The 14397-nt window shown below is 33.8% G+C and overlaps 1 protein-coding gene across 2 annotated transcripts; it reads left to right on the top strand.

Annotated features, from left to right (window-relative positions):
* The first annotated feature begins 412 nt into the window (after positions 1-412).
* On the top strand, positions 413-9270 carry LOC132552569 (SWI/SNF-related matrix-associated actin-dependent regulator of chromatin subfamily B member 1-like). 2 transcript variants are annotated; one of them, XM_060216748.1, is made up of 10 exons: positions 413-502; positions 1802-1907; positions 3046-3172; positions 3808-3942; positions 4273-4400; positions 4755-4921; positions 5520-5628; positions 6846-6927; positions 7452-7586; positions 8272-9270. In XM_060216748.1, the coding sequence occupies exons 1-10, from the start codon at positions 413-415 to the stop codon at positions 8309-8311; spliced, it is 1119 nt and encodes a 372-aa protein (XP_060072731.1). In that variant the 3' UTR covers positions 8312-9270. The 2 variants fall into 2 exon arrangements, with proteins under 2 accessions (XP_060072731.1, XP_060072732.1); XM_060216749.1 differs by having other exon boundaries at positions 7455-7586.
* The last annotated feature ends 5127 nt before the right edge of the window (positions 9271-14397 follow it).

Here is a 14397-nt window from a genome sequence, read left to right on the forward strand (position 1 = left end):
TCATTCTCGACCTCCATCATTCTCTGTCTCTAACATTCTCTGTCTCCATCATTCTCGACCTCCATCATTCTCTGTCTCCATCATTCTGGGTCTCTTACATTCTCGTCCTCCGTCATACTCGGCCTCCATCATTCTCAGCTTATAATTATCTATCTCCTCTCTAAATTTTCTTCAACATACTAACCATCTCTTACTGATAAACCCTTGTGATCCTTTTCCTTTATATTTATAATTAATAATGATTTTCTTTTATAAATCTTATTGATATTCCCCTTATGCATAATTACCCAACTGTTGTAAACACTGGTCAAATGTATTCCCGCCAAATCTGTCATAGTGAAAATCCCGGTGTATAATCCTGTCATTAGTTGTATCCACTCAAGAGTTGTCTCCACTAACAATCACCGGCAAAATGGCGATGGTTGGAACAAAGACGTTCGGCGATATGCCGAACAAATTCCAGATCGAAGAAGGAGGAGAGTATTACTATGTTGGTTCTGAAGTAAGCATAATATCGTGTATTTGTCTTCGGCATGGATATATTGTTTCGGAACGAAAACACGGAATCCCACAATACGCAGTATTCGTTGCTCTGATGTGCTTGTTTCAGCTGTGTTTGTGATTGTTGTGAAGTGGGTGAAATGCTCATTATGTTTTCGTGAATAATGAGTCCAATATATCTAACAAGTGGTAGTTCTGATTAATAAAGCAATAATCCTAGGGTTAGTATTGAATGATAATCAGGTTGGGAACATCATTGTGTTTGAATGGATGCCCTGGAAATTCAACGCGTCCTCTCATTAAATTGAATTTTTTCTCCTCTGGACGTAGGCACATTGATGGTTCTGTATATATTTTTGTTTATATGAATTACATAAAAAACTAATTATGTCTTTTTATAATATTTAAAGTAGCTTTTGCTCGGCCCCATAATCCCTCAGTTTGTTTGACCACTTACACAGAAATCTAGTGATAGAGTGAGGGGTAGTCTAAAGAGTTCAGTACTAGTAAAGTAACATGTATCACAGAATTTAGGTTCATGTAAAGGTTCATGTCATGCCTGATCGGTTTACAGGACAAGTACATCAGACAGAACCATGTTAAAAGCATGTCAACATTACATACAAGTACTGAATACAAATATATATTTACAGTTATACTTTAATACTCAGTTACAATTATGACAGGAAATTCAAATCTGAAACATCCAGATCAACGTACGTTAATGTATATGATGCATTGTGTTAATTTACTAATATTTGGACATGTAACGCAATTGATGAAGGAAGAAAATTTTTTATCCATGCCCTATCCATGCATCAAACTCACGATCTATGGCACAATCACTTTAGTGAAGAAATTCTACAACTGCCTTAACAAAACATCCCCAAAAAAGGATGTTCGAAAGTTGTAGTGAATAGACAGCTAGAAATTCACTGCGTTATCATAGTGGCAAATTGTCCATTATATGTGATGTGAACACCTGGGTCACAATGTATTATGTATATATACTAAACATTGAACCCATGTCAAACTCCGGTACAATTACGACAGGTAATTTAATCCTGAAACCTTCAGATCAACATACAGTATATGATGCATTGTGTTCATTTGTTGATACTTTAGACTTAATAACACAACTGGAAAAAAGAAGACAATTTTTGACCTCAAATATTTGTGTTATATAAACATATTTCTTTCTCTTGCATGCATTTCATTTAAATTCTCTGTTGAAGCAGTGAAACATAAGAAAACATTGACTATTGTACATTTACCTGAGATTTTCTCTTTTATTTTTCAGGTAGGAAATTACCTGCGTATGTTCAGGGGCTCACTGTATAAGAAGTATCCCTCTATGTGGAGACGCCTACTCACTGTTGAAGAGCGGAAAAGAGTCGCAACTTTAGGTAAATATTGATTTTCATGATGATTGTGAAATGCAACTTCCACAGTAATAGCTATTTGGCACTAATATGTGAATAATTTAATTTTCAAAATATTTGAACTTTTTTAGTTGTTCTTGACAAAAGGATGTCCATGTCAGCTTGTGTTTTATTTTAAGGTCATCTGACCCAAAGGGTCAAGATGACCTATTGCTTTCATGCATCCATTGTTGTCTGTCCATAAACTTTTCCTTTAAAACATTACTCCTGCTTAATGTTTGGCCGGTTTCAATCAAATTTGGTCTGGAACATCATTGGTGGTGGGGGTTCATTTCATAAATTGAGAAATATTTTGCTATAAAATGCTTCTCCTCTTAATGCCTGGGTAGATTTCAGCCAAATTTGGCCTGAAACATTATCAGGTAGTGGTAGTGACATCAAACATGGATGAAGTGATCCTGAGATTGTCCTGACCAAGTCTTATTTTTTTCACTTTGGTTTAAAGTCCAACATAACTTGTCTAGAACAAAAAGTCTTAGCTTATGTTTCATTCTGATGCTTTCAAGGAATATTTAAGATTTGAATTCATCAGATTTGTCATACCATCATTTGTGAATTCTGAGGTTTGTCCATCAATTTGTCAATTGTCAGATGACATGCCATGGCCCTCTTTGTAGGTCTTTCAGTCTCAGTAAAATTATCATTTATTTTTCCATTTAGAGATTAAATTCAAAAAATATTTGTCACTGAAAAATCTTACAACTGTAAAACATATTAGTTTGTATATGTAGCTGTTGATATACTCTCAGCAGGCCATAGTGTCTATATAGATAGAATTTAACCCTGTATTTGTAGAGATAAAATTTCATCTGGTATCCCCTATGTGGTTTCTGTGGTATATTTTAATGGCCAGTTAAAGTTTAAGGAATGTGGGTTAATTATTCAATAGCAAGTTTTCTTTTTAAAGTCATTAGTATTATAAAACCCAGTAATTATATAGCCTTTTCTTTTCTTTTTCCATACTGTGTATTCAAATATAAATAAATATTTTGAAAGTATCTTTTTCTCAAAAATTTTAACCCCCCAATAAAAAGGAACAGCGTCCAAAATTTATCCAAAGAGGGACATTTTGTTGATGTGGCTGACTTTATTTTCTTTGTAGGTACTGGAGCGCCTGCTCTTGCCACGAATATCACCCTTCTGAAGGCTGTTGAGGTAGATAACATCTTAGAAGGCAATGATGACCAGTATAAAGCTGTGTCCATCAGCAGTGATACCTCTTACACAAGGTGATTATCTCCCCTGTATTAGAAAACATTTCTGGTCAAGTTTGATTATCTCCCCTGTACTATTAATATTTTTGGTCGCGTTTGATTATCTCCCCTGTATTATTAACATTTTTGGCCATGTTTAATACTTTCCCCTGTATTACGAAAATTTGTGATCAAGTTTGATGTCTTCCATGTATTAATATTTGTGGTCGAGTTTGATTATCTCCCCTGTATTAATGTTGTTTGTGGGCAAGTTTGACCACCAACTCTAATGGTGAACTTAGTCACACTATGAAAGAATGAATTCCATTTGATTGTTTATAATGCACTTGTTCACTGAAACCAGAAGCTATGATATATCTTGAGAGCTATAGCTCAGATGTCTTCCCTTTAGTCTAACCTGGTTTATCGGGCATCATCGTTTTTAAGCATGGGTTGGTTGCTTGGTGTTTACCTGCATATGTAACCACATTAGATGCTGATAGTTTGCAAAAACACCTTTTCTTTTAAATGTTATGAGAAAACTTTGTAAAAAATTGTAAATGGATTTGTCTGGGAAGTGGCTGTGTAAAATACTGAAAACCCTCAAAACACCTGTAAGTAAAACACAATATCATACAAAAAAACTGACACATAATAACTGTCATTCACAGAGACTCCAAAGCTAAGAGGAACACTTGGGTGACGACAGTACCAAGTAGTTCTCATCACCTTGATGCTGTGCCCTGTTCTACCTCCATCAACAGGAACCGACTTGGCAAGTCAAAAGTCCGCACATTTCCTCTCTGGTGAGACATCTAAATATTTCTAACAAACTTGATATATTGTTTATCACAGAAAGCATAACGTTAATTTTCTATTTTCTTGAATCAGTGATCAGTCTACAATTTATTTTCTTTGTATACTTTTCAACTTTATTGGTGAAAATAATGGGTCCCACCATATAAAATTGATGTATTTTCCGAATTTCTATGAATACCATCAAAATGATTGTTTTTTGTTTTACTAGTCTAGTCATTAAAGGATTGTGTCTGTAGAGTACAGTTCTGAAACTCATTTTTCAAAACCAAATCTGAATTTCTCTTCTATTGAATCTGTATAATATGTTCTTCCTCTAGTTTTGACGATACAGATTCTCCACCGAATCACGAGAATGCCAATCTGTCTGAGCAACTTGTACCAATACGGCTAGATATGGAGTATGAAGGACAGAAACTCCGAGATTGCTTTACATGGAACAAGAATGGTAAATTTTCACTGATTCATACCTATCTGTTTTTTTTTCAAACAAGATTAAATGATCATACCTATATTTTTGATACAGGTTTGACTCCTGGGACCAAATGGAAAGCAAAGCAACTTTGATAAATTTTACTGGTACATTTTGTACATGATATCAGAAACAAGCAAACAAAATTTGATGGTCATTAGAGTACATGTGTATATGCAGACTCAATAAAAATATGAAATTAACTAGTTCATGAATATTCTGTTGTGAAAGCCAAATTCTTAAGTGAAGAGACTTTGTTGAAGTAAATTCATGCTGAATGCATTAGCTGGACATATTTTTGTCTCATGCAGTGTTCATTGTATGTTTCAGAATCCCTCATCACACCTGAACAGTTTGCTGAGATAATGTGTGATGATTTGGATCTCAACCCTATAAACTTTGTACCGGCCGTGTCTCAGGCAATTCGTCAGCAGATTGAAGCCTTCCCTACAGATAATCTATTAGATCAACAAGCTGACCAGCGTGTCATACTGAAGGTAAATTCAGCTGACACTCAACCACAATTACAAATTCTATGTTTCTATAGGCTCTGTTTATGACACAAAATTCAGTCACATCTTAGAACCTTCGAACAGATTTGGTTGTGTTTATCCCATAGTTTCATAAGATCAAGTCCTATGCCTTATTGTGATAAGATGGTCATTGGACAATGAGAAAGGGGCAGAGGTCAATATTTGATAACTAATGCAAATTCATCAAAGAATTATCCTTACCATAGACATTTTCAAGTTACAAATATCATTTGGGCATTCATAAAAATTATCAAATTTTTCACTCGGGCATTCATGAAAATTATCAAAGTTTTCACTCGGGCATTCATGAAAATTATCAAAGTTTTCACTCGGGATTCATGAAAATTATCAAAGTTTTCACTTGGGCATTCATGAAAATTATCAAAGTTTTCACCCCACTCAAAGAATAATTACTGTTATTCATGAGCAAACAAAGAATATTCCCGATTTATCACTATATTGCTGTTTTATGTAATCATGATATTATCAGGAATTTGACATTAAGCAACTTGATAATGAATGGAAAACCTATGTACATGATTGTTGTTGTCTTGTTTATCAGCTGAACATACATGTTGGAAATATATCTCTAGTGGACCAATTTGAGTGGGACATGTCAGAGCCGGAAAACTCCCCTGAAGAGTTCTCTATGAAACTCTGTGCTGAGCTTGGTATGTCTTGGTTTAAATCATATAAACTGATTATCATCATATTTGAGGAACTATTATAATGTGGCCAAAGCTACCATGACATGTCAGAAAAGTAGCCTTGTCACCAGAGTTATCTTCATTTACTTCATGAGTAAAAACTATTTTGTTGAATTTGATATAAAAATGATGCATATGGTATCATGGTATCATCTATATTGTAAACAAGGCGTAGGTGAAATGTTTTCATAGTCAATATAACATCCATTGTCAGGTGTTACAGCATCATACATGAGTAAGTTTCACTGTTGTCTACATTTGCTTTTTGACCATTTTGAGCCAAAACAAAAGAATGGCTGTTTATGTTTGGTGTGATAGAAATATAATATTTTAAGCCAAGACAAATTTTCTTGTAAACAGTGTGGTGTTTTACAGTTACAAAATTTGATATATTCACAGTTTGTTAATACAGATGTATTGTGAAGCAAATGTGTACAAGTCGTTCTGAGTGTGTTAATACAGATGTATTGTGAAGCAAATGTGTACAAGTCGTTCTGAGTGTGTTAATACAGATGTATTGTGAACCAAATGTGTACAAGTCGTTCTGAGTGTGTTAATACAGATGTATTGTGAACCAAATGTGAAGTCGTTCTGAGTGTGTTAATACAGATGTATTGTGAACCAAATGTGTACAAGTCGTTCTGAGTGTGTTAATACAGATGTATTGTGAACCAAATGTGTACAAGTCGTTCTGAGTGTGTTGATACAGATGTATTGTGAACCAAATGTGTACAAGTCGTTCTGAGTGTGTTGATACAGATGTATTGTGAACCAAATGTGTACAAGTCGTTCTGAGTGTGTTGATACAGATGTATTGTGAACCAAATGTGTACAAGTTGTTCTGAGTGTGTTAATACAGATGTATTGTGAACCAAATGTGTACAAGTCGTTCTGAGTGTTAATATAGATGTATTGTGAACTAAATGTGTACAAGTCGTTCTGAGTGTGTTGATACAGATGTATTGTGAACCAAATGTGTACAAGTTGTTCTGAGTGTGTTGATACAGATGTATTGTGAACCAAATGTGTACAAGTCGTTCGGAGTGAGAGTTTATTTTGTTAGGGACTTTGTAAGTAGCTTCAACTAGAACAAAACCACATAATGGTTTTCCCCTATAAACTAAGTGCTGTATGATAAACATTGTAGTGGTGATATTTTTAAAATGGTTATGTATTACCAGGTTTGGGAGGCGAGTTTGTGACCTCTATAGCGTACAGTATCAGAGGACAGCTCAGCTGGCACCAAAGGACATACGCCTTTAGGTAATGTAGTTATATGCGTCTTTTTCAGTTTTATCCTAAATCCTAAACAATGTATTTATACTAGAAATCAAACTTTTACACAAGCCTTTTAACTGGACAATTAACCAAATAAAGTTATTTCCAAATCTAGGTTTCTGTGAGTTGGAAATGAGAAAAAAGTTTTGGTATCAATGGTCTTATTTTGCACTATGTATGACATTTTTCATTGTAACCATAGGGTTTTGGAATATGTTTCATGAATTTGTGTGGAAGTGGGTAAGATTGGTTTTGTGGAGTCCACTGACAACCAGTCCGCAGCTTTCTGCAGGCAGATTAATAATTAAACAACAACAATAAGGAGTACTGCTGAATGAGAAATATAGCCCACTGTTTCTTACATTTTTCAACTTCCAAAGTCAAGGTGGGGGGCATGGATACAGAGCAGTTTTTTTAAAATTTTATTTGTCAAGATGATGACCAAAATCAAAACATTTTTTGTCCTTGATATTGATACACAAATCTTGTAAGTGAACTTTGTGTTACAGCAGTGAAGCCCCACTGCCTACTGTAGAGGTTGCCATCCGAAATCAAAACGAGGCTGACCAGTGGTGTCCATTCCTAGAGACCCTGACTGATGCTGAAATGGAAAAGAAAATAAGGGACCAGGACAGAAACACAAGGTAAAACTTCCTAAGTCATTTAATCAGTGAACAGTCATGATTTGTCATTTATAGATATAGATGACAAGAGAACTTTTCAGTTAAACATGAGATTGCTTGTTTGTACAATATGGATGTCTCTTGAGAACATGCCGTTAGTTGAAAAGTGAAAGTACAAAATGAAAAAACAGTAGTTGGTGCCTTTTTACTTAAATGTAATCTTCTGCGATAAATTCCATAATGTTTATGACCATATAAAGGAATGAAGTCATTTTCCAGGTGAACCAACATCTATTTTGGAAATTATAATACAAATGACAAAACAAAAAAAACTATAAAGTGCTTTATCATTTGACAAAAATATGTTTCTGTAAGAATCTTGAAATAGTGTGAGCTGTTTACAGAGGTGTTATTGGGGTACTGCAATGCATTCTGGGAGAATTGGTCATGTGCGGGTCATGTGCCAGGTGCCATTTATCATACCACAAAACATGGATGTCTGGATAGTTTTAAGGAATCATAAGTTGAACAGTGACCCTGAGATATTCTCCAATATTGACGGGACAAGTTGAGCTATTATATGATCTTTGGTTTAGTGTTTTTGGGAACTACTCTATCAGAATTAGTCTAGGGTGGACTCTGTAGTGTATGGAATTGTTTTATCAATAATAATGATTTATTTTCTTTTCAATATTTTTTTTGACAGACGTATGAGACGATTAGCCAATACAGCACCATCGTGGTAGAATCAGAAATCTTAAATTATCCATATAGACTGACAATGTAAACCCATCAGATGTGTTCAAAGTGGAAAAACTACAACAATACTGCTACCAGGGAACCAAACATTGAAGTTGTCAACTGAACTTTAGAAAGACTGGCCACCACATGGAGAGTTGTATACTATACAAACATCAGATATATGGTATCTGTACCGAGGCAAAAAGTATCTTTACTTTTAGGCTCAGGTTTGGCCTATCCTGCAGTTTGACATTGGATTAAATGTTGCTAATATAAAATGTCACTCGCATGATTTAGATAAGATTTAGAAAATTTATCATAATCATCAAGTGCAAAGAATGAAAAAATTAATTCAAGAAACTTTGCTGTGACCAAGACTATAGTACTTTGATGTATTTTGATCACTTTCAAAATTTGCATTTACCAGTTTTATACAGAAATTATGTGGAAACGAACTGCAGACCAGTATACTGTAAATGTATATATTTTGGTAATTCTACTTTTGCACATTTTATGTTGAACATATTGCACCAATCATTGCTTGTTTTAATTTCTATTTGCGGATTCTGTAATGACTGTTGATGTGAATATAAGGCCATGAAGTGACATACTGTAACTTGATTGTGTCAAGTTAAGAAGGTTTGCTGTATTAATCTGATTATGGTTATTGAATTTAGATATTTTGTAATTTTAAATGAACACCGTTTTGAAACTGATGAACCATAGGACATGAATAATGAGTGATGTTCTGATGATTGTGGATGTAGATAGTATATAAGTATCAAGATCTGTTGAAGTCAGCTTCAGCTTATAAAAAAGTAGAATATGGAACTTCTATTTCTCTGCTTCAAAAGATTTCACATGAGTCAATGTGTCTGTTTGTGTACAAGTGAGTGAGAAAGTTGTGTGCAGAAAGGTCATGAATTTTTGTCAAACTGAAAATAAATTATACATGTAAAATCAATTATGATTTGTTGTCTGTTCTTGAATTTTTTTCTGAGAATTATCACGATCATATTTCAGACTGCTCGTTTGTAAGGCTTGAATTGGTTAAGTACAGTGCCATTTGAAATTTTGATTGATAGAAGTTCAATAGTTTTCTTTTTAAGATAATGTACAGGTTTCATCTAAACAGAAGTACACCAGTTGATGCTTGTGAAAATATCACATATATTAATACTGTACTAAAACAGGAAAGTAGTAATGTGTTTCTGTTACAGATAGAGTCTTCCAGAAGCCTCTCAATCTCCTCTAGCTTGTATTGAAGTGTATAAATGTACACCAGAGGTAACAGGAAAGGAATGTTACGATCAGGACCCATGACCCCTGGTTTACTGGTCCATTGCTCAACTGAGCAAGCTTTGATAATATAAAAGGAAACTGCCTCTAGCTTAAAAATAGAATGTGAATATATCTCTCTGTAAAACCTGCAACCCTACCATATATTGAACAGGGGACTCATTCAGTTTGATATTCTGTAAGCTCACAGAAAATTAAAATATTGCTACCTCAAGAATCTGGGACTTTCCATAACATTGAAGAAGTGGACAAGAAATCTTTAAGTGTCCTGAAGAATTGTAAAACGTCTCCAAGATGGAATATACTTCTTAGACATCTTGGTGACTACAGTGTATTGTTAAATGAAGAATATAGAAAGAAATATTTCTTTTCTGTTAACTCCTTTATCAAATACAATTTGTTTTTTCCGCTCTTCCAGGGTGACTTTTTTCACAATAGGGCAATATTTATTAGCATTATATACATGTCAATTTTGACATATACGCTCAGAGTCTACAGTGCAAAACATGCCTAGATTTATGTAAAACATTTTTGATATTTTAATCACCATCTTACATACAACAACTTGGGATGGTTTTTGTCTGCTATAAAGGTCCTTCGGTGTCCATAGGCCGAAAGGATTATCGAGACAACTAAATTTACACCACCGCTCTCGATTTAGATTTATAACTTATTTGTTTTATGCATGTGATGTAATTTATTTGTGTCTTGATAAAGGGGCAGGTTGCCTTGAAAATTTGACGATTTGCTTGTCCATACTGTTGCTATTACTCAATTGATCATATATATAGACTGAAATAACCAATTATATATATATGTGTTTTAAAGTGGCAAATATTTGGAGAGCACATTTGAAAAAAAAATTGATAACATAGGAAATAATTTGTGTACCAAAATAAGAACACTAAACATATAATTTCAAAATCAGAATCAGTCTATTTATAGAAATAGGCACCTGGCATATAGAGGAAAAACTGTCAGAAAAAAATCAGAAATGTCAATGAATAGTAAATATTTCTTCCAAGGCAACAGAAGACAGAGATTTAAACAATGTGTCAGGTATTCAGTAGAGTACTGATTTAATAGCAGTCATTTTGACAACAAATTAATTGTAAGCAACATTTTTTCCACTAAGGAATTAAAGAGTCTAATTAAGCCACAAGAAAGAATGAGAGAAATTGTTAATCATGAATTCAGCAAAGAAAAGGTCTCTGAATGATTTACGTAATTAATCAAACAAGCACTGGCCTGCAAGATACATCAAGAAATGTAATATTATAGAAAGATTTCTTTAAACAATTTAACAAGTAACATTAACAGTCGTAACTTGGAAACATTAGATAAAATACATCAGTAAACAGTAACTACAAATGGAAGTGCACTTAAAACTAAACTGAGTGTAATCAGATAAATTATTTATAAATAATATCATTTTATCAACAAATACAAAATTCTGCCTATATTTATGAGGCTAAGCAAACATTCTTTGTACTGCCTACAAAATAAACACAACAATAAAAAATGATAATATTATATAGAATATCTATATCTAATAGGATTAAACACTATTGACTCTGAAATAAATATTTATTGTAGTAAGTGCTGGGAAATGTTTCTACATGCTGGGATGCATTAATCAAATTAATTGAAATTGTTTCATACCATTAGTTACACATGTTAAAATTATTGTTTTGCTTCCTTAATGATTTGAATCCACTTTCATTAAATTATGTTTGGCAATACAATGTATTAAAAAAAACGAATGTGTCAATTTTTCAAATAATTATACCTTCATAATCCACCAAAAATACATGTTTCATATTTCCTGGTGGTGGATCATGTTTCACATGTACTGTTGGTGGATCATGTTTCACATGTACTGTTGGTGGATCATGTTTCACATGTACTGTTGGTGGATCATGTTTCACATGTACTGTTGGTGGATCATGTTTCACATGTACTGGTGGTGGATCATATTTCACATGTACTGTTGGTGGATCATGTTTCACATGTACTGGTGGTGGATCATGTTTCACATGTACTGTTGGTGGATCATGTTTCACATGTACTGGTGGTGGATCATGTTTCACATGTACTGTTGGTGGATCATGTTTCACATGTACTGTTGGTGGATCATGTTTCACATGTACTGGTGGTGGATCATGTTTCACATGTACTGTACATGTTGGTGGATCATGTTTCACATGTACTGGTGGTGGATCATGTTTCACATGTACTGTTGGTGGATCATGTTTCACATGTACTGGTGGTGGATCATGTTTCACATGTACTGGTGGTGGATCATGTTTCACATGTACTGGTGGTGGATCATGTTTCACATGTACTGTTGGTGGATCATGTTTCACATGTACTGGTGGTGGATCATGTTTCACATGTACTGGTGGTGGATCATGTTTCACATGTACTGGTGGTGGATCATGTTTCACATGTGCTGGTGGTGGATCATGTTTCACATGTACTGGTGGTGGATCATGTTTCACATGTACTGGTGGTGGATCATGTTTCACATGTACTATTGGTGGATCATGTTTCACATGTACTATTGGTGGATCATGTTTCACATGTAATATTGGTGGATCATGTTTCACATGTAATATTGGTGGATTATGAAGGTATAAAATGCTAGAAAAGTTTTTGATTCCACTGGCAAATCCTGACTGTAATTTGTCAAACTTTACCTACAAGTGTTGACCAATTCCGTTACTATTACTTCATTTTAGTATAAGACTAGATTTAGAAGCACTATTGAGCACAATATTTCAATCCATGCATAATCTCATGGTCAATTATGTAAACATTATACAAATCAAGATATATTGAAATTCTGCTTGAATTTTTATGTTACATTTCATTTTACATCATGTTAATATGATCACAAAAGTAACCCAATTACATATGACCAAAAAAACCCCACCAGTTAGGTGTCTGGAAAATCAAATTCTGCTTAACAAACTTAACATTTCTCAAACATTTTTAACCTTTAACAAACTTTGAAGATTAATTTTAAAAGGGAAAATACACAGAGTAATCTTCCTTCCCTTGATGCTGCAAACATTTCAAAATAAAAAAAAAAACCCAAACTTTTACAATGCTTTATATAAACATTTGATAACATGTTTGAAAAAATATTTTATTTCATACAATATAAATCAATCAATGTCTTCATCAGTAAATGTGTAAAAATCCTAATTCATTTTTGTTTGTTGTTTTAGTTTACATACAAATTTCCATTCAGCTTTTAAAATCAGTCATAAAAATAAAACAACAACCAAAAGCCTTTATCATATATAGTCTGTTTCCCTATGAAATATTTCAAAACAGAACTTTAAGTACAATTCTATCTTAAAAATCGATTGAGAGGACAACAGTACACACCATACAAAAATAGAAGATTTTAAAACATATTGTAGCTTTTCACGTATGTTTTCAATACTGATAAATAAGTTTAAATCCAATTTTTGAAATAATGTTCAAAAAATAATCATGTATAAGGAATTAGCTATGAAAATATCAAACTTTATTTTAAAGAATATTTTCAAATAAAAATATTATCAATAAAATGCACTTTCTCCTGAGATATGCTGATATAACACACAGAAAGAAGGAAAATTAATTGTGAAAATAAGAAAATTATCATTGGTTTTTACCTAGCGCAGAAATATTTTTCCATTTAATATCAAATTTTCTTACTGGTTAAGATGGGTCCATATAAACACTGAGATCTGAGACACTGTTTCCTGATTGCATTGATCAAATCATGTTAATCAGTCCAACGACAAATCTATCAGCACCATGACTACCTCCAGTCCTGCTGCTCCGAATGAGAATGTACAGTTAAAAAAAAAACTGTTGACCAGTCAAGACAAATCTGGTATCAACTACTTTCTCCCCTCCTTCTGCGAATGAGGACGTTATGTAAAAAACAAATAAATTTAAGAGATCGTTGCCTGGCTGGGCTGTGTTGGCCAGTCTGAGGCCAAATCTAGCAGCACAACGGCTACCTCCTCCCCTCCTACTCCGAATGAGGACGTTATGTAAAAAACAAATAAATCTAAGACATCATTGTCTGACTGGACTGACTGGATTGCGTTGACCGATCCGAGGACAAATCTAGCAGCACCATGGCTACCTCCCTCTCCGACTGAGGATGGAAGGTCTATATAACAGAATAAATTGAAATTGCATCTTAGTTATCAAAAGTTTGTTGAGATCTCTACAGAAAGTCACAAAAATAGTTTTTTACATGCAAACAATTATCTCAAACAATTATTAAATAATATATATATCTTGATTTCCTGAAACGAATAGCTTGTTCAATCTCTGTTCATATGTACATGTAGTTTGTTCATTTCAAATTGCACATGATGTGAATTAATGAAAATTTTTCAGAATTTTCAATTATTCATCTAATGATGTGTTGTTTATTTTCTTGTTACCTAACCTGGAAAGCTTCTGGATCAAAGCTTGGTGTGTAGGGATCATCTTGTGAACTGGCTCCCTGGTCTACACCACCAGTGTCCAGGGTCAGCATATTCCATGTTGGCCTGTAAAAGTTATCAATCGTTTGACTCCTGATTGTATCCAAGTGAAAATGTCTTTAGGGGATGAATGCCTCCACCTCTGTTCATCAAAGTATCAGAGTTTGGTGAAATTGCAGACATTGTCAAATGTGAGCTTTAATCTTAACGTTGATCGGTGATCACCTTGATATGATTGATGTTGACATTGTTTAAAGACGGGACGAGACCCAAAGGGACAGGACAAGACACCA

Source organism: Ylistrum balloti, unplaced genomic scaffold (assembly GCF_031769215.1).
Source record: "Ylistrum balloti isolate Yb309-2 unplaced genomic scaffold, AGI_CSIRO_Ybal_v1 Utg370258, whole genome shotgun sequence".
In the NCBI taxonomy this organism is placed as follows: Eukaryota; Metazoa; Mollusca; class Bivalvia; order Pectinida; family Pectinidae; genus Ylistrum; species Ylistrum balloti.